Consider the following 21,064-nt stretch of genomic DNA (forward strand, 5'->3'; position numbering starts at 1 on the left):
AGATGCACTCAGTAGATTTTGATTATTTTTTTTTCCCCTGAGCGAAAGGAGCATGTTTATACGTGTACGGCCCTCACCAGGTTTCTTCCTTTGTCACACCCCAGCTGTGGTCAGGAGGACGAGGAGCTCGGCGGCTGGCTTCCAGCAGCGGAGGAGAAGCTCTCGGTGGCTCCCGAGCTGGCTGTGCTGGGAGGAGGCAGCAGCTGTGTTGGTTCAGCAAATCACTTCACAAAGCAAGAAAATGAAGGCTGAAAGCCGCAGGAATCGTGAAGGTGCTGGTGTGCTGCTCTTCCGAAAGCCGATGGCTGCACTCGGTGTTTTTTTTGGCAGGTGAAGGTGCCGCCGAGCCCAAACGGTGTGTGCGCGGTGGCATCGCGCCCTGCGGCTGGCCAGGCACCCGGCACTGGGTCAAGTCCCCCGTTTTGGGGTGGCTTCTGAGGTAGCTGCGTCACGAAGAAGGAAAAGCCAGAAAAATCAATCTGTCGTTGTTGTTGCTTTGCAGATCCAGGAGAAATTTCCAAAGGGCTGGGGGGATGGAGAGCCACGCTAGCTCAATCCCGAGTTGGCTGTTTGCTTTCGCACCGCTTCAGCCAGCTCTGAATGTGATTGCAGGGAATAATGCTTTTTTTTTAGTGTGAAAATGTTGTTAGGCCTCCCGAATCTCTCTCCCTGGACCAACAGGTTGTGTGCACGCATTCCCTTCCTTGCTGATGACCTTCACCTCTTAATCCCCTTCTCTGTGCGCCGAGCACGCCAGCCCCCCTTCATCCCAGGTCTGCAGCGTCACAGTGAGGTGCTGCCGGCACCTCCTCGCTGGGCTTTTTTTTCCTTATTTCTGCTCTCCCTTTTTTTTATTGGGGCAGCTAGTTCTGAATAGAGCAGCTGGTCTGAAGCTGGAGAGCAGCACACTTGCACTCGCCGAGGCTTTCTAAATATAAATGGCTTGCTTGCCTCTGCTGCAGGCTGAGCAGGGGCTTCTGCGGGCTGCCTGCAGCGGCGTGCGCGGTGCCTGCTCCATGGATTGCCGTCCAAGCCGGAGCCAACAAAAAAAAAAAAGCTCGTGAGTAATCGTGGCTGTTCCTTCCCGTGCTCTGCCTCTCGCTCCTCTCTGCAGAGACCGCTCCAATGAGGAAAGATCCACTCGAAGAAAATGTCACCAGCAGCTTGGCCAACCGGTGGCCGGTGACTAATGGGGCTGGCGGTGCTCTCGGTACCGCTGCCGAGGAGCCAACAGCAGGTCCCAGCGTGGAAAGGAAAGGAGAGGAAAGGAGAGAAAGGAGAGGAGCCCTGAGGGTGCCAGGTGCTGCCCAGCAGCATCGCTTTTGACCTGAATTTTAGCCGATGGCTGTCATTTATAGAGCCGTGTGGGCTCCTCACACCAGAAACCCAGCCTGGTTTTCCGAGCTGGCTTCTTCCTAACCACCCTCCTGCCTCTTGCTGGGGCACGGCTGCGTTTTGGTACTTCTAGTCTAAAAGGGGATTTAGGTAGTGTGAAAGCATCAGGGATTTCCAAAAATAGCCCCGTGCAGGCAGCAAGGTGTCTGCAAGCATCACAACTGCAGGTCGCACCCGCCGAGGTGCTCCTCGCAGCTGGAATTGAAGCTCACGGAGCCTTGCTCATGGCTTTGCCTCCAGTCTGAGACATAACATGAGGCTTGGCCCCTGGGCAGCGCTTACCGGAGGGGTGAGGTGCTAATTGGACTATGAAAACTGGTTAATTGAGCTCTGATTGAAACGCCCTCTTATCTAGACTGCAAACCTTTTGATCGAGGACAGCCGAAGGGTGGGATTTTTTTCAGCTCTGGATTTGGCTCGCCTTGTAAATATGCTGTGCCTTGGCTTGGCTTTTTTTTTTTTTTTTTTTCTCCGAGGGAAATCAAAGCGAAGTTGTTGCAGTGGCTTAGAGTTGGAGAATTCAGAGAGGGAAATGTGGTCTTAATGGGATCGGAGCAGACCACGCAGCAGGTCTGTGGGATTAAATGTGTGTCGAAACGAGTTAAGGCAGGGATGCAGCACGGCGCTACGACAGCCGGGGGTGGGTGCTGGGGGAAGGCAGCGCTCTGCTGGCTCCGGGAGCTCGTTTCTGCCTGTGACACCCCCGGGCATCCTCCCAGGCACCCCAGGGCCAGTTCCAGCTGCGTGGCTGGGTGCCGGAGCGCGAAGGCGAGGCAGCACCCAGCACCGGTGGGCTTAATTTGGGCACGAAATGTGCGTTGCAACTCCCCCAGGATGGGAAGCAGGCCCAGCGCTGACCTTCTGCTCCCTCCAGCTGCCTGCTCGTCCTCCTGCCTGCAGCCCTGGGGCTGGGCTGGCCGGCTCCTTGCTGCCAGGGGAGGCTGGCAGGGGACAGGGGCGCGCATCGGTCCTGCGGGAAGGGGGTTTGGTGCCCCGCGCCCCTCTGCCGAGCGTGACACACCGTACTGCTGCTACAAGGAAGGAGAAGCACAAAGGCTTGGGCTCATACGTTTAGCAAAGCCTGGCTTATTGTGAATCATCCGCTGTCCTTATCAGAGCGCCACAGACGGCGTTTGCATCAGTCACAGCACAGCCTGCTCGCGGAGTCGGCGGCAGCGCTCCTCCCGTTGGATTGCCGCAAGCAAGCAGCTATTTGAAGCCCTGTCCCCAAAGAGCAGAGGAGCTTGGCATTGCACAGAACCCAGCTTTGCGAGATGTGTGGGCTCAGCAAACGTCCCCTGGAAAGGATGCAAACCTAGAGGTGTGCACGTCTATCACTGCAAGAGGCTGGCGGCGTGGGGCCACGGCTGGGCTTGGGGCTAGCAAATGGGAGCCCCCAGGGGGGTGTTGGTTTAATAGGGTTTTGCCTGGTGCACCACAAGATGTGGGAAGGGGGAGCTGCAGGTGCTGAGCTGCTGCCAGCAGAGCTGGGAGGAGATGTGGCTGCAGCTCCTCAGGGCCACAGCTCCTCCCAAACCAGTGTAAGCACGGCTGTGGTCCACTCATGTGCTCTGCTCGGTCCCTTCTGCGCTCTCTGGCATGCCACCAGGTCTTTCTGTCCTTGGGGACCCCTCACGTTGCTCCTGCCCTCCAGGAAGGTGCAGTGCTGTGCTCTGAAGGTCTTGAGCAGAGCGCGGCGCCCAGCAGATACAGCATGGGTCCAGTGGGAAGGTCTCACTAAAAACTAGTGGTCTGTGACACGGTACCCCACGGACCTGGTAAAGAATTGAATTCCCTGAGCCTCTGGATTCCTCAGCAATCAGGAACACGCTTATTGTGGGGAGAGGCTCGTCCTTGAGCACATCTGCATCCATCCTGCCCACGATGAGCAGCGCGTACTCTCCCTGCTGCAAAGCCTGCCAGGCCTGGAGAGCAGCAGCTATATCCCTGGTGCTTGGTGGAGCTTGGCCTGCGAGCACAGGAGCAGCTAATGCACTGAAATTTGGTTTGACGAACTCTACCTTATGCTCTGCCCTGCCATATTAATTTTCCAGATGATGTGATTGTGGCTTTCCTATTTGAGAGCTCTTTGAAAAATGCCACCGAGCCAGCACACTGCTGCTGCCATCTGTCTTCTGAGTGGCTTCTGGGATGCCGTTAGCAGACAATGGTTATTGTCCTATTGAATTAGGAAGAAAGATCCGCAGGCCCTTCTGAAGTATTGCTTTCCACGGGTAACCCTGGGTATTAAATCCTAGTCGAGGCTGGGGTCGCGTTGAAGCGACCCTCTGTGCAGATGCTGGGAGCATGTCCCCAGTGACAAGTCCCGTTAATGTGAGCTTCTGTTGGATGCTGGTTGCTCTCAGCTCCTCCATGCCTTCTGCAGGATCTCCAGCTGGAGCAGCTCTGCTCTCCTCCCGAACGAGAGCACGCAACGTGCCCATGCTGAGGTCCCTGGTCCAGGCTGGCTCTGCTGGGCTCCCACCCTGAAGCAGTGGGAGAAGAATGAAGGGACCAGAAAGAGGAAAGTTTTGCTTCTGGGATATAATTTTTTTAACCTAGGAATTTTTATTTTACATTTTTCTCTTCTGGAGAAGTTTCCAGATCTGTAACCAAGGGCTCAGCCTGTCCTCTGAGCAGAACAAGGCCAGCAGGACATAGCGGGGTGCTTTCCTATGAAGAGTTTGTGCATCTTTTTGGGGTCTTTTGATTTAGATCTCCATGGCACACAAAAAACATCTTGATTTGACTGCCCAGTTTTAATCTTGCTTTGCATTTGCATGTGTTAGTATTTTTTTTTTCCTTGAGGATTGCTGTTTAAGACAGGCTTGCAGTTAAGCACCCCCTTTTTGGAGGCGTATATAACAGCTAGGAAAATCCAATTAACAGCAGCATGGCTTTACAGCTATCTGTTCACTTCGAATTCTTTGCAGATTTTTGTGTTAGAAATGGTGTGGTTTTTACTTAGCAGGTGGTGACTAGCACACCGTGTCCGGGTACGTTGGGACAGGAATAGCAACCCTACCAGAAAAAGGCTGTTCCCACTGGAAGCAGGACCTGGAGGCACCCGTGGCCATGAGCTGTGCCTAAGGGGATGCCCTGGGGACAGCAGGAGCCCCGTTCTGCAGCAGGGAGGTGACTGTCACCGCCTCGTGGCCTTGGTGCATGGGTGGCTCCTCCAGACAAACGCACCCAGTAGGGAACCGCCAGTCCCAGGCTGTCCTCTGGGGTCAGGGACAGCAAGAAGCAGGCTTAAACTGCAAGGAAGTCGTAGGTTAACGTGTTGTGACTGCTCGCTGACAGTCAGGATGGTTAAGCCCCAATATTCGCCCTTCTGGTGCCCACCCAGTAAACCCACAACTGCTGGGAGGTGGAAGGACCCAATGTGATGCCCAGGGACATGCAGGAGGGGACATGACCCAGTCCTGCCTCGCTCTGTGGCTGCCTAATTTGTTCGATACCTGCATCTGCTGAGCAGCGTGAAAAGCCAAACAATGGCACAGGCTGTGTGAGTGATTTCAGGCAATTTCGGTGATTTTCTGTGCGAGCGATTTCAGCTGGGGGCAGCTCGTGCCGTTGCTTCTTTGGCCAGCGCTTAATAACAGGAGTTGCTTTTCTTTATTATTTTTAATTTGAGTTGTGGGATGAGCCTTTTTACCCCAAATCATCCCCTACCACAAGGAACTCTTGCAGGATGACGGTTGGGTCAGGACTTCTTAACGAAGGGCAGGTCACGGCAGCTTTGGGGTGTCTCAGGGCCATCGCATCAGCTCGCATCTTCTTAGCTACAGCCATAGATCTGTGCCTCACCAGTCCTGTGGCTGGCTGGATTGAGAATTATTCATGGCAGGGAACTTAGGTTTATCTGGAGTAATTGAGTAATTAACTCTGTTTAGGTATTGTGCAATGGCTTGTCTGTCTCCAGGCCTTACGTTCTGCAAGAGCATCCGTTACATATTTAATCCATGGCAATAAAAATGCATTTTGCTTTGCTGCATTGGTCCACTCCGGTTTGTTCCCTTGCCCAAGCTGTTCATTCCAGCTGGTTTTCTCAAAAAAAAAAAAAAAAGTGCATTGGACCAGGACAAATGAGGCATAACTTGGCCACTTTAATCTGGAGAGGATGGGAGGCAGACATGGCTGTTCTGTGGCCCTCTGAAAATATTTCGTGCTATTTATGTCAGCACCCAGGATTATCCGTATCATTTTAAAAACTTCTGTCCCACGTGGTTTGTAACGAGCAAACCAGAGCAAAATCAGTTGTGTGACGTCTGTAGATGGGGCAAAACTTGACGCCTAAAAGGACCTTGAGGCACTCAGGCTCACTGGGTTCGTTCCCTGCGCTGCAGTGCGACCTCCAGGTGCTGTGGTTGTTCAGGAGCATCCCAGAGGAACCAAAAACACGTGGTGAGGCTGCAGCAGGGCCTGCTTGGAGCAGCAAATCGGAGCCGTGCAGCAAATGGATGAGGGTTTTGTTCCACACTACTGCCAGAAAAGTGGACTGCTAAATTAATCTGCTTTCAGGCTGCATGTCGAGGGCAGCCCCTGTGCGTTGCAACGGGGGGATCGCACTGCTGCTGGGCTCAGCTGCCAGCTTTCCCCTTCGTGCCCAGGGAACCCCCTGCTCTGGGCACTGACAGCAGGCCCCTCGCTCCTCCTAGGCTGCTGTTTGAGTTCTGTAGGAGTCAAAGAAGTCTCAGGGCCCCAGAGGCTCCCGGTGTTGGGCTGCCTCGCCGCAGGGTACCGGAGCAGCAGCAGAGCAAGGCAAAGCACTCCATTAGGCTTCCCAGGAGCGCGAGGGCTCGCGTGGAGGCCCTGCAGCTGCGGGGCTGGGAGCTGCACTTAAAGCACATCCATGCTGCAAGCTCACAAGGTAAAACCCTGGGGGGAAGCTCTGCGCAGCGCCCCGTGACCACATGTGGAGCAAAGCGTCCTCCGAGCACATCTGCGTGCCCGAACCTTTCATGTGCTCCCACGGACGGAGAACAAAGGCTGTCTAAACAGGAGCTAGTGAGGCAGCAAATCGCACAAGAAACATTCCCTAATGAAGTGGAAGGACTTGTCCCTTTGCCCAGGGCTGTGGCACTGCAGGCGCGCAGGGCTGGGCAGCATCGTGCTGTGACGGGGGCCCGGGGAGGAGAGGCTGGGGGCACCCTGGCAGGATCAGAGCGTGGGGTCTGGCTGCAGAAGGGGCTCTGCCACCCCTTGACCCCTCACGGGCATGGGTTTCTTGCCTTCGCCCAGGAGGCAGCGGCTCCCTGAGCACATGGGCAATGGGGACCTGGCAGGGGGAGCACCACCCTGCCTGTAACGGCAGGCCAAGGTTAGTTGCAAAGCTGTTCAGCGATGGTTTGTACTTTATTCATTTTTTAATTTATGTTTGCTCAACCTTTGTGTGGTGTGGGGAGGAAGGGCGTGCAGATCCTGCTGTGCACGGGCAGGGGGTGGCAGGGGCGGCCGCCCCGGGGACAGAGGGATGTGCTGTGATGCACGCAGGCAAGGCAAGGCGTCTCCAGCAGCCTTTTTCCTGCCCTGCCTGTATCTCGGCAGCAGTCTCCTAGCAGGAGCACATTGTGTTCACGCTGCTGCCTTTTCCTCTGCTGCATGCAGAAGAGATGGCACCCGTTCATGGTTCCCGGCCGTTTTGAAAGCAGCAGGAGAAGACTCGCTCTCAGTTAGTTTGGGGGGTGCTAACTAGAGAAAGAGGCTTTCTTAGGGGAAAATTGGTTAATAAATGACTAATAGGATGAAATGGCGCTGTCTTATCCCGCAGCTTGCTTCTCTGGACAAATGCAATTTCCCATCTGTTGTTTGCAGTGAAGGAGATGAGTTTTGGGGGTTTGTTCCTGCTCGCCAGCACGGGTTGATTATTTCCTGGCAAGCGCTAGCACGATGATTACCGAGGGCTTCTGTGGCTTCCCCTTCTGGACAGAAGTGCCGGGGAGTGCATTTTATTTGTTTTGCTATCTTTGAAGAGAAGGCTGAGCATAAGGTGGCTGTTCTCAGAAGTGCCTCGCTGACCGATCCCCTTGCCAGTTAAGAGCCTGAACACCCCTAATTGCACCGTCCTTCCGGAGCGCTGCGTCCTTGTGCAGTCGTGCTTTACATCTTGACCAGGAAACTTCAGCCCACACCCCTGTGTGTACCGGCGTGGAGCTGGCATGTGTTTTGGCCCATCTTGAGGCCACGCTGGGACAGCCATCGGCTCCAGCCATCCTGCAGGGGAGCCTGCAGAGACCTCATCCCCTGCTGCTGTCTCTTCTCCTTCGTGCCTGCTCCCCTAGGTGGGACCCTGGCTGGTGCTCCACGTTGCAGCCTCCCAGGGGGTGTTCTGCAGGGCTCTGGCCTCACTTGTGTGCAGGTTGTGCACCGATCCAAACAGCCAGAGCTGCTTGCCCCGCTGTGAATAGGTGGGCACTGGGATAAGCTGTCTGTGTGCTGCTACAGGAGAAATGGGCAAAAGGAAAACTTCAGAACAATGTAGGTATTTGTGTTTGTTGTGCTGTCCACCAGCCAGCCTGAGATGGTGCGGGAAGCCTTCTCTGCATGGTACCATTAGCTTTGCTTGCTTTTCAGGAGCTCTTCCAGGCTTTGCTGAGCTTTCCCTGCTCTCCCCCTGCAATTCCCACCTTCTGCCTGCCCTGCAGCACCCCCAGCCCCCTGCCGCAGCTTGCTGCTCTCCCCCCTCTCTAGCTGGAGGCTGTCGTGTAGTGTCGCCTGTTCTCTTGGATCAGGCTGTTCCTTTAACTGCACGGCGCATAGCTCTGGCAGATTTTGGTGCGATGCTACAAAATGCAAGACGTGCCCCTGGAGAGCTCCTCCAGAGCTGATCCGGGAGGCATTGCAAGGAAGGGACATTTCGCTGACTCGCTGATTTCTTTAGATGGTGGTTCTTCAGCTGCAGGCTAAGCTGATGAGCTGAAGGCGTGTGAGGACACTCGAGGCATGTCCCTGGCAGCTCTTCAGCTCCAGGAAGAGGCTGGGATGCTGCAGTGTTCCTCTGGGACAGCCAGTAGCACCCATTGATGAACCCCTTCTTCATCCAGCCAGTGATCCCTGGCACTGAGCCTTCCCTCAGGGCAATTAATGCAGTACTTTCATTACCAAATTACAGCCTTGGCTATTTTTATACCACCCTGGCTCTGGAGGGCCCGGTGGCAAGGGAGATGGGACCCTGCTCTTCGGGCACATCTGCTGCGGGTCAGCTTTGTGAGCTGGGGCTCCTGGAGGCCTGGAGTTGGAAAGCTCCTTGCTTGCTGTCTTGCAGTTCCCAAATGCATTTTTCCAGGATTTTCAAATATGTAGAATATTAAATACGCATTTTGGACGACTTGGAGCAAACCTACGTTCCTTTCCTTTGCTTGACAATGAACTTGTCCCGTTTTTCAGCTGTCTGTGCACCCAGTTTCCTCATGCTGGGAAAGGAGGGCAGGCTGCGTCTCTCCCTGTCCTGTTAAAGTGGCCAACCTGCATGGGACCTCTTGCTTGAGATCACGTGGAGGCTGCTAGTGGCAGCCCAAAATAACCCTTCCAGACAAGTAACTGTGCTCCTGACGTGCCCAATGGCCTCCTGCATGGAGAGCTGTGGCTGCGGGGAGGTGTAAATGGCCAGAGCAGCTCAGGAGCCACCAAGTCTCCCAAATCTCAAATCTAATGCTCTCCTGTCCTCCTCCGCTTGTCCAGTGGGACAGCCTTCTGCATCACCTCCAAGCAGTCCCAAATAGCCAATCTGTGGTAAGGATGGAATTATTCTTCTTTATGATCCTAAATTTTGGCTCAGAGAGATCGTGGGTGTTTGCTTGAAGCCTTCGTTTGCAGGTCACTTTAAAGCTCTTGCCTACTGTGCTTGGGAGGCCTTCACGGCCACGTTGTCCTACCTCAGGAGATCCTGAGGAGATCCTCTCCTGCTAACAGAGCCGGGGGGCAGGCTGTCTCCACACAACTCCCTAAAAGAGCTGGTGGCAGAGTAACGGTGGAAGCCCCCTGAGCTCAACAACCCTCTCCACCACCATTTCATATCGAGTCGCTTTTACTTGGGCGGCTTCCTGGGGGTTGTTCTAGGGGGCCTGGTGATCTGCAGCACGCAGGCCCGTGTGTTGGCCCTCCCTGTGTACCTCTGCAAAACACCGCTCCCCTGTACCGAGCCCACCTGCAGAGGGTCAGGATTTGCCCCCCGTGCATCCCGTGGCACCGGGTGGTTCAAAATTTCAAAGCTGGCGAGATGAGTTTGGGCACTAAGGCCCCTAGAGACGAAAGGCCTTGTGAGTTTTACCTCCGTGAGCCTTGTACCGAGCCCAACAGCATGTGTATAATTTGCTTTAATGGCTAGAAACATCTGCTGTTAAAAATGATGCTTAATATATTTGGCTTCCATTTCCAGTCATTAGTTCTTTTTATGCCTTTTTATGCCTAATTAAGAACCTTTTAGTACCTGATATTGTTTCCTCTGAATGTGCAGCTCTGTCGTAATCAAGTCACTTCTTAATCTTCTCTTTGATAAACTAAAAAGATCAACCTCTTTAATTCTCTCATTTCAGACATTTTCTCCTAAAATTGCTTTTACAGATCCGGTCTATATCTTTTGCAGAGTTGTACTAATGTTTTTTAAATGTCGGTGTTGAACCGTTCACGGTTCTGGAACGGCTCCCTCGGTGCTGGAAGCAGAGGCTGAGCCACCTCCGTATTCCCACCTCCAGCTTCGTGCCACCGCATGGAGCCAGCTCAGGTTTGCAGGAAGCAGAGGCTCGGCTGCACCCATATTTATTGCTATACCGAACCCTGTGACGTGGCGATATTGCCACAGCGAGATCAGGACCCTACTAGAGAGGTACCTAAGCAGTGGTAAGCCCTTGTTGTCCTCCAGGTCTGCCAGGTAACTGCTCTGAAATCCATTTAGCACATTCAGTATTTTATAGGGCTTTTTTTTTTTTTTTTTTGTCAGCATGTCACTTACTATGAGGTTAAACCACCTTTTGGACATCATGTATATTGCTTCCATTCATTACTAATACCAAATCTGCATTCTCAGCAGAGAATAAAATCAGGTTTGCTTTCTGTGACCTATTTTCCCTAAAACCACGTTGACTGGCATATATGCTTGCCCTTCAGTTCTCTGCTGCGTGACTCCGGTGTCATCTTTCTGTCTTAGAGAGATGGCTGGCTGGCCTGTGCAGGTCATACCCTTGCTGGCTTGGTATTTAAGCAGAAGACTCTTGCAGTCTTCTAAAATTCCCTCAGTGCACTTAAAGATTAACATCAGCATGCAGCAGTTTTCTTAGCTCTCTTTTGGATGCAGAATTATTCAGATCTGCCAAATTTAAATATCCTTAGTGCTGGTAGATGTTGTTGAACGTTCGTCTCAATTGCTAATAAGTTGGAAATGCTTCATCCTTGAGATGAGTATTATCCCGCTTCTTTCCAAATGTTTGCCAGCAGTAATTATCGCACTTCCACCATATCTTTCTCATTAGCAGCGTTACCTTCTGCATCCAGTAACAGACCTGTGTCCTTCCTCGGGTAGCCTCTGTCCCTGATGCATGTGATAAATCCTTTCTGCTGCTCCCCAACAGACTTTTTCATGAAGTTCCCATGTTTTCATACAGTTTATGTACTTCACAGTTTCTCGTTTCCATCAGTTGATATTGGTGTGCTGAGGTCTGATAATTGTTGATTTTATATTTCCAATTGTGCCCCCCCTTTTTTTTTTTGCACAGCAGTCACCTTCCCTTTTAGCCAGCCTCATTCACTCCCTGTTGAGGGATTGGTTCTGTTTCAGAATCATCATTTACACTCCAATTTCCTTTGAATTTTTTGGTGTTTCTGATGTCAGATTTCCTCAGGTGAAGGTGACTAGCATGCTCTGCACAGCCAGTCCAAGGCTGTTCACGGAAGCACAACTTTGCTTCTTGGTACTTCAGAGCATAGTGGTGTCTTCAGCATTCCAGTGATGGGAGCTGGACTTTGAGTTTTTGACCTTTTTAGGTTTTCCTCTTCTCCTTGATAGGCGTTTCATTTTGCTGCTTACCCAGACTGTTGGCACTAAGGTAGAAGTAGTAGGAAAACTTCTTTCCATGTTCCTGCCTCTGTTTCTGTCATGTTTCCTGTGCATCTTCCACCCCTCCGTGGTTGGTCAGCAGGCAAAAAGGGGACCATGCAGAGGAAGGTGATGCAAGCCAGCCGAGTCGTCCCTCATTTCATATGTTTGGGTCTTAACCACCCAGTAGTCCGCCAAATCAAGACTTCCAGGGGTTGGGTTAGCAACCTTCACTCTTGCAGGATCCTTTCAGTTGTCTTTGATCTGCGTAGGCCTCACGTCGTGGAGAGGCTGGCCAGGCAGTGCGATAGCCCCAGATGAAATCACATCTCAGACATTCACACGGGGAGCCCACCACACCGCTGTACCCCCTCGAGTTTTCTCCTCAGTATTCCTCAGCACGTGCTCGCCAAAACGCTGATAACTATTTGGTCACTTCTGTCTGACTGGAGTGCTTTTCTTTTCCTGTCTTGGTTGCAAAGCACATGTTGGTTGCATGTGCACACGCAAGTGAGCTCGCAGGCATGCACATGAACCAGATTTAAGTGAAAAAGCTTCAATTATCCCATTGTTCCCAAGCCTCTGAGCTCAGGACTGTCCTGGTGGCTTGTCCCTGACCCATACTCTGCTTTCGTGGCCATCAGGAGATGGGGGGGGCCTCCTGGTGTCAGGGAGCACTTCTTCACGGTGGAGATCTGCTCTTTCCCCACTTTCTACCTAGCCCTAGGGTCTTAAAGTGTGGATAAGAAGATTACGCAGAGAGGGAAGATTTGCATTTCTTAGATACTGGGAACTTTGTGGGGGAGAGAGAACCTGAATAGAAAGGATTGGTTCTCCCTTAATCAGAGCTGATGGGGATAGCACGCAAAGCTGCTGGGAGTTCAGGAGCCACTCTCCTGAAATAGCGCAGCGGGGAAAAACGCCGAGGGACAAGAACGCAAAAATAACGTGAGGAGTTCTGCACACCTTCACTTTGTGGCCCAGAATAGTGAAGGCAAAACCGTAAGAAGTTCTGAAGTCTAATAAATATCAGTGGCTGTAGCAGCCTCGTGCGATGTGGCTAATTGGGGAGGATGCGGTTGGGGTGGCTCACGTCGGGTGGTGCTTTGGGCAGCAGGCAGCACCCCTTGCACGTGGTCACATCGCTGAGGGGCAGGAGGACGGACTGGGTGAGCAGGAGAGACGAGGTCTGAGAAGCTTTGGAGACCCAGGGACAGGAGATGGAGCAGAGCTGGAGAACGCTTTGGTTCTTTTTGGCCCCGTGCTTTGCTTTTCTTGGGGAAATCTTCTGCAAGCAGACCTGGTTATCCTGTGCTATACGTTAATATTTGCATAGCTGCAGAGCATCCCGGGGATTCCTCATATTAGAAGGCTCGCAGCTTTCATACGGCCTTTTAATTAACTTAATTCAGACATTAGTGTGTCACAGGGAACGTCTCTCAAGGGGGGAAGTCTTTCATTTATCTCCACTTAGCCAGGGAGCACCGCGTTTTTCATTTGCATCCTCTGGTTTGTCCTTGTAAGAGTGGGAATTAACCTCTCACTCCCAAGCCGGTGTTGTGCCCACCCAGTGGAGCTGATGCCTTGTGGAGAAGCTGCTCCTGCTGCCCCCGGTATCCCTGGACCTTCTGCAGGTCCTGTGCTCACCCCAGAGCTGGCCCTGGCTTTTTTCTGGACTGCTTGTAGATGCCATTCGCTTGCCTTGAAGGGCGCAGGCTTGGGAGGAGGTTTCATGGGGTTAGGGAGGTCCCAAGCAAGAGCAGTGGGCTTCCAGGACCTTCATCCTCCAGCTTCTGCTCCCTCATCGAGAGCCCACTTCCACCAGGAGAGAGCTGGGGGGACGCAAGCCTTATAGCTAGCAAGAGCTTTGCAGCAGAAGCCTTGGAAGCAAAACAAAGCTAATTAAAGCCTGCTTCAGCACATGCCTGTTATGCTGTAGGTACCTGTGACAGATGGGGTCTGTTCCCCATGACTGCAAGACACTTTTGTGAAGAACACAGTGCTGAAATGTTTGCCTGTTTTGTGTTTTTTTTTTTGGGGGGGGAGGGTGATGACTTAGCTACAGAGGATTTTGCTTACAGAGCTCGTTAGCCATGGCCTGGTGGTGCACGTGCTGGCTGTGCCCTGCTTGCTGACCGCCCCGTGTCCTCTTCTTGCCCCACAGGTGAAGGAATGGTTGTGCCTGAACTGCCAGATGCAGCGGGCGCTGGGGATGGACATGACCACTGCCCCGCGCTCCAAAAGCCAGCAGCAGCTGCACTCCCCCTCGCCGTCTCCGTCCCACTCCCCAGCCAAGCTCCCGGCGGGCCAGGAGAAGACCCCGGCACCCCCCCAGACAAGCGCCCGTCCTGGTGCCACCGCCGCTGTCCCACTGCCTGAGACCCCCAAGCCGCAGACGGCTGCACCGCAGAGGGAGCAGCACGGCCAGCCAAAAGCCACCGCTCCTCAGGAAGCGGCAAGGTCCTCCCCGCAGCACCATCAAGCAAAACCTTCCTCCTCCGAGCAGAGAAAGGCAGTGGGAGACCCCAAACCCCCCGCCCCCGGTGCTGGGGCTCCTGAACAACCCCAGGAGGGGCTCACGGGGAAGCTCTTCGGCTTCGGAGCTTCCCTCCTGACCCAGGCGAGCACGCTCATGTCTGTCCAGCCGGAGGCCCCCGCTCCAAGTCAGCAGTCTTCTGGCAAAGTGCCTCCAAAAATCGTCTTCAGCGACGCCAGCAAGGAAGCTGGTCCCAAAGCCCCGGGGGCGCAGAGCCGGGCTGGGGCTGCGCCGGCCGCCAAAGCAGGCAAACCGGAGCCGGGCGTTAAGCCAAAGGAAGTGCCGAAAGCCAGGGTCTTGTGCCCCCTCTGCAAGGCGGAGATCAACGTGGGCTCCGGCGAGCCCCCCAACTACAACGCCTGCACGAGCTGTCGGCAGCAGGTGTGCAACATGTGTGGCTTCAACCCGACGCCTCATCTGGTGGAGGTAAGGGGGCTCGCAGGGCTTCTGGCGCTCTCTGGTCACTAAAAATGGGGAAAACGTGATGCATTTTCCATCAGAGGCTGTACGAAGCCCCGGGCAGAAGCAAATGCCAGAGGTGCATGCAAAGCTCGGATCTCCCCGTGGTGAAAGCAGTGCCAGGGGTGCAGCAACGTCCCCTGTTCTCTGTGTGCTTCCCGCGGGCTGAAGCGGTGAGCAGACAGGGCACCGGGAGGCAGGAGGTGCTGCAGGGTGGTGGCAGTCTCAAAAGTCAGGTGTGGATGGAGGCGAGGGAAAAGGCTCCACGGGAAAAGAGCCCTGAAAATCAGGAGGGGAGGGCTGCCGGGAGAAAAGCCCAGGGAACGTGGGAGGCTGCAGCCGGCACCGTGTCGGTGCCAGGACTGGGCCGGTTTGGTTTGTGAGGGTGGAAGGGACTCGCTGCAAACAGGCTCTGGATCGCCTGGTGAATCTTCACCGCTCTGCAGCGAGGATTTCACACAAACATACAGATTTTGTACCGATTTCACGTGAGGAGCAGAGCCGGGCACCCCTGGCAATGCTTTCTGCTCCTGTTCCCCTCCCTGTGGTGCCTGGGTACGGTGTGAGGGAACAGGCTGTGCACAGCTCTAGGGGCACGAGCGGCTGGGTGCCGTGCAGCCCGCTGGGGTGGAGTGCGAGGAGAGGAGGAGGAGGAGGCCGAGGTGGGCTGAAGGCCACCCAGTCCCACCCGCTGGGGTCTGGGAAGGCTCTGAATGGTGGTGCCCACCCAGAGCATCTTCCAAAGCCCCCAGCAGGAACCTGAGCCAGCTCCGAGCTGCCTCAGCTCTACAGGAGCGTGGTGCAACTGGTGCAGCTGTGCCCATACCTCGTCGTCCCCCTTTGGCAGTAGGGAGGGAGATCTCACACACCCCTGGAGAAGGCCTTGGCTGAAGTCTAGACCCTCCCCTCCCCCTCTCCAGGTGATTCAAGACCCTTACGGGCGGGTGCCCGTGGCTTGCTTCTGGAAGTGCTGCATTTAGCAGCCGGCAAGACACAAAACCAACACCATCAGCATGCGGAAAAGTTAATGGGGACTTCAAATGGCCAGAAGCAGGATTGCTAATCTTGGCTCCGTTCCACCGTGGATAATTACATTTTATGTCCCTAACTCCTCCCTGCAGTTTCAATTACAGGCAGCAATGTTCTCCCCTTCCCGAAGCTCTGGACGCAGAGGCATGGAGCAGCACCCCTTTCACGCCACTCGCTTTTCGGCACAAATGCTCTGCTCCTTCCTACCAGTTCTGTCCTAAAAGGGCGAATCTCAGACGGGTTTGTGTGGCGAGAGTGGGAACAGCAGCAATCTTCCCAGCACAAAATGACTGCTTTGTAACGGAGCTGTGTGGAAATCGGTGTTACTTTGGGTGCTGGGATGAGACCCGCAGCAATAGTGCTCGATGAAAATGAGCTGAAGACTGCTTGGTCTGGAGCACGGTGTTTTCATCAGGCATAACGTGAGCAGAGTTAGGCTGGGTACCAGTAAAGCACTGCTTCTTTCCTATCCTGAGGATTTTGGTGAGAAAAGGTGTCCAGGCTTGGTGTAGTCCCTTGTGCAGGGCTGAAGCCCAGTCTTGGTGTGCTCTTGGACCAGGATGAGTTTCCAGGATGAGTTTCAGAAAACACACACGTGGATGAAATGGCCGTAGCATGCCCCCCTGAGCACCCCGTTGTGGCACAGAGCATTACTTTGGGCTTGGGTTGTAGCTGCTCACGTGGTGCTCTGTGCAGGTACCGTGGAAAGGTGGCTGAGGGGCAGGTAGCCTCTCCCCAGCGGTGGTCTTGGATATCTAAAATAAGAATCTGTCTTAGAATAGATGGGTTGCCTGATGCAAAATTATTTTTTAAGAGTTGGGGAATAAATGCAACACTTGAGCTGTGAATGTTCTTTAACTTTCTGGAAAAAAAAAAAGGGAGGGGGGGACATTGTAAGATCTTTTAATACTGTCAGGCTTTAGGTTTGCTTGATCTTCTTAGAAAATTGCTCTGTGGTCTTATCCTCTGAGTGGAAGTGTTTTGCCTGCAGCTCGCGCGAGCTTGTCCCAAGCTTCAAGAGTCGTACACAAATCGCAGAGCTCACTCTTTGAAGTAGCGAGGTTTGATCCATTAATTGCTTTACGAATTAGGACCTTGACTGCAAACTGCTGTTGGAGGTTCTGTGAAAGCTAATGAGGACGTTTGAGCCTGGCTCTGCTGATATTCAGAGGAGCCTGTGCTGAAGGCTGGGCAGCCCCGGGCGGTACCCTGCAGCCTGGGCAGAGCCTCCCTCCCTGGCTTCAGGCGGAGTGAGTCACACCAAGGGGGAGGAGAAGAAGGCACAGGCTGTCGTGGCCTGGTTTTCGGAGGAAGGATGGAGTTTTGCAGCAGAACAGTGCTAGAAGAGTGTGTTTTCTGCAGATAGTTGCATCGGCACTGCGGGCTGCTGAGGCTTGGTCACAGCGAGGTGGGCTGCGTGCATTGACAGCTTCATTGCAAAGCCACGTAACTCCTTGGGGGCTGGGGAAAAACCCTAAATAATGTGTCCTTCCTTAAACAGGACACGTGTTTTCACTAACTAGGTCATCTGTACCGCCAGGGGAGCACGGACCGACTTCCACTAAAGGAGACTTCTCTGCAAGTATCAGCACAAGCTGTCACGGCGTAGTGGAGAGCATCGCCCAGGCTGAGCCACATGCTCGTGGCAGGGCTGGGTGGCACGTCTGCGTGCATGGGACACCTCAGGTGGGAGCTGAGGGATGTGCCAGCAGCACTGCGTCCTGGCAGAGACCCCAGTTCCATGGTGGCATCACACACGATGCTCAGGACAAACGGCATCACCGGGAGCCCCTTGGCCCCCAGCCTCTGCCAGGGGCAGTCCCCCAGGGACTGTGGGGCCAGCGAGTGGAGGAGCAGGAGAGGCTTCTGCCCCTGTCTGCAGTCCCCTCAAACTTCTGGTTTCTCTTGGAACCATCACTGCTTACCTGTGATATTTTCAGATCCGTCCCACGCCTGCTCTACAGATGGAGCCGGAGGCTCTGGGTCCCTGTTGTCCCCTCCCACCCTCTGCTGTGGCACAGCAAAGCTGCATCTCCCCAGTGATTCATTCAGCTGAGTGCATTCAAACCTAACGAAAGATTAAAAAAACAAAAAGAGTAAAAATGCTGTTTTCTGTGGAGTCATCAGCTGAGTTGCATAGGTGCTGAGCCACCAAAGGAACTGGTTCCGTTCATTTCCAGGTGGTACCAGGTGAGAAAAGGAGCGGACAAGGTTTTTTTCCCCAGATCTCATCATTACGTATGGGGCTGGGGCTGCCTCTGTTGTCACCGTCTATGCTGGAAGCTCTTCTGCTCACGTTTGTCCTGGGCCAGCAGGTATTTCAGTCATTGTTGCTAAGCTGCAGCTGCTCTCACAAACCTGGGTGAGAAGCCACCACGATTTTTGGATGTGTTGGGATCTGGCCATTGAATTAGTGCCGCTCTTTCGTCCGCCAGCAAAAGATCTTTGATGGTGTTAGAAGGCTGCAAATGTCAGGGCTGTGTCTCTTCCATAAAAGCCTTGCATTTGTGTACAGCTCTGCTCCTTGCCTGCATCCAGAGGCAGGATTTTTATGCAGATCTCGAAGGTGCCTTGAGCTTTCCTCCTTGGTTTTGTGCTGGCGTAGCTCGCTATGGCTGCAAGCACCTGGCCAGAGCTGCTGTGGGATGCGCTGCGGGGCCTTGAGCCTTGGAGAGCTCTGGGACACGGTCAGAGGGTGATGGTGAGGACTGAGAGCCCAGGACTCCTGAGGAGGTTGGCCTGATATCCAGGCACAAGCGTGGTGTTGTGGCAGCACATCCCAGGACAAGGTGCGGGCTGTGGCAGCCTGTGGGCACCAGAGGCTGTGGCTGACCAGTGGACAGAAGGAGCTGCAGTGGTGAGGGAGCCCAAATGAGCACTGTCCAGTTCTCTTGCTTGCCCTGCTACACATTACACAGCTTTAAATAAGTTATTTACGTGACTTACCAGAAGAAGAGGTGCCTGGAGCTTCCTCCCACCTTGCCACGCTTCCTCCAGGAGCCCGGCTGCTGGCTCCAGCTCCTGGTGGTCTGCCCACCAAGTCGGAGCTGGCGCTTTCGGGTGCTCCCCCATGCCCCAGCCTGGAGGTGTGCAGGTAGGAAAGAGGTTTCCATTGCAGGCAGGCAGCCGCAGGGCCGTTTTGCTGGGATTTAAGGCATCCTGCCTTAAATCTGTGCCGGCTATGGATGCGAGTGATGTGGCAAGAGCTGGCCTGCAGCGTGATGCCCTGCCCTGCGTGACACGTTCCCAGTAACCCCAGCTGACCCCAATTGACTCCGGTGGTTTTGTGTTAAGGAACAAATGAACTGCGCATGTTGTGCCACTAAATGAGCGTGGCAGGCTGCCCCTTTGCCTAATTAACCAGCCTGAAACAGGAGCTGGGACACGTCTCGGTGGAGGCCGCTGCCGCTCCCCAGCACAAGGCCGGGACCTCTGGCAGTGCCGTGTCCCTGCCACACAGCATCTGCATCCCAACAGGAGCTGGCATTTATTTTCCTGCTTTAACGTGTTCTCAAAGGATGCTTTTCATAACGCTCGGGGTGTGCAGTCCATCTCCCAGCCCGGTGTCAGCAAATTTCTTGTTTATCCCCCTTGCTAGAGCTAAAGACAAACTAGGGGCGACGTGCCTGGCTCCTTCATGGACACGTTCCCTTGCAGCTGGTCTTTGGGGGCAGGTGTTGGTGTTACAAGGAGCATTGGGGTGGAAAAGGGGGGAGAAGAGTGGTGTGGGGGGGTACCAGGCTGCTGCCGTGCCTCAGGTGGGAGCCGCCAGCCACAGCTCCATGCCTGGGGCCTCCCAGCCCCTTCCAGGGCACCCGTGCTGTCAGGGGGAGGCCGTTAGCCCCCAGCTCCTGGCCCAAGAGGATTAGTGGGGCTGAGGGAACGCTGCCAGCTCCGTGCTGTCCCCTGGCCATGGGGCTGCCCAGGAGGAGCTGGTGGGAGCAGGCCCTGGGTGGTGCCGGCAGCACTGTGAGTAGGGAGGGTTCGGGCCCGACGTGCCCCCGTGTGGCCCACAGCCACCCTGTGAGCAGGGACGGCAGCTCGAGGTTCGTGCACGTCCATTTCTGACAGAACCCGGGGTCTTCTCTTCCTCCCCTGGCTCCCGATGTAGCAGGGAGCAGCTGTCGCCCGTCCCCGTGACGGGTGCCCCTCTGGGGCTGGTTTTTTCCTTAAATCAGGCGTCCTGGTGGTGACAGCTTGGCAGGGCAGCAGCTGCGCAGGGGCCCATGACTGCAAAGTTTAAAATTTTCTTAATTTTTATTTCATTCCTCATTATTAGGACAGCCCTTTGGCTAAGCAGGTCCGTGCCATTCAGCAGCGTTCGTGGCTGCGGCCACTTTTGGGGAGACCCTGCTGCATTTTGCAGCTCCGATCTCCCAGCTGTGTTCAAAAGCGTGGGCGAGCGGCATCACCTTGCCACAATCTTGTACCCCACCCCAAGAAGCTGCAGGTTATTGCAGGGCTGGGGGCTTGCCAAAGGACTGAGAGCCAGAGCCAGGCTGCAAATAATCAGGTCAGCCACCTGAACTGAAGGCAAACGGAGAGAGCCGCCTGTGACAGCACGATGTGGAAGTCGGCTTTGCCCGCGTGAGCCTGCAAATCCCTTTACGAATGGGTAATTAACAGCTTGCTGTGACTCAGGAGTTTTCTCTGCTGATTAACACGCTGTAATTAACCCAGCCTGCCCGGGTCCTGCTGCCTGGACCCAACGGGGAAAGCACAGGGCTGAAGTCGGGCTGAGTTTTGGTTATGGTGTATGACCAAGCGAATTGGGTTGAGTTAAGAGTGGGGTCCCAAAACGGACCTCACTGCAGAATCCCTGGAGACGTGCCTGCTGCAGACACTGCCCTGCTGCTGGCCGCATCTTCCTGAGCCTACAGAACCAGTTGCAGATGCTGAACTTCTTGTAGCCGAACCTGCTGTCAGCTTGTGGCCACTCGGAAAATCATCTCAAGGACTGCTGTGCCTTCACTCAGGAAAAACAACCGAGTCACGGATTCATTTCCTCCCTTGGGAGCAATTATATTATTAATAGGCAGATGTCATCCGTGTGCTAACCCTTCTGACGAGTGCTTCGGAGGAAGCCGCTGCCTACGCGTGCAGGTTGTTTTCAGTGAAAAAAAAAAGCAAAAAACACTGGAAAAAAAGGAAACTATGTATTCCTGGGGTGACAGTGGGGCAGGAGACTGGCGTTTGCAGGTGGTGCCTGCAGATCCTGGGCTCACGGGGGTCTCCTGTGGAGCCATCCCAGCCGCTGAAGCCCCCCACGAAGCAGCTCCACCATTTCCCACTGCAGCCCAGGCTGGGGAGACAACGGCTGCGCTCCCAGCACGTGCAGGACACCTGAGCAGCAGGTGGGCTTCGTGCCACCTCCGGTGTCTCCGAAGAGATTTGCTGGAGTTTGAGCTTGAGCAGGAAACCAGCTTGCTTCCCTCGCTGCTGCCGGCAGTGGTACCGCACGGCGATGCTGCCGCTGCGTCCCAAGGGGCGACTCGACCCCTGCTGCCAAGTGGTGTCACCTCCCTCCGTGTCATGGGGCCGCAGCAGCCTGGACTTGGGTGTGCTTTAGCTGATGGTGAAGCTTTATCCTTACAGCATCAATCAGGCCGCTT

The 21,064-nt window shown here is 54.5% G+C and overlaps 1 protein-coding gene across 1 annotated transcript in view; it reads left to right on the forward strand.

Moving 5' to 3' along the window:
- The window catches only part of BSN (bassoon presynaptic cytomatrix protein), a 65,677-nt gene that overhangs the window by 17,046 nt on the left and 27,567 nt on the right, over positions 1 to 21,064 (forward strand). The window contains 1 exon segment of the mRNA XM_068694194.1: positions 13,593 to 14,390. Within this exon segment, the coding sequence (XP_068550295.1) occupies positions 13,593 to 14,390 (798 nt within the window).

Source organism: Anas acuta, chromosome 11 (genome assembly GCF_963932015.1).
Source record: "Anas acuta chromosome 11, bAnaAcu1.1, whole genome shotgun sequence".
In the NCBI taxonomy this organism is placed as follows: Eukaryota; Metazoa; Chordata; class Aves; order Anseriformes; family Anatidae; genus Anas; species Anas acuta.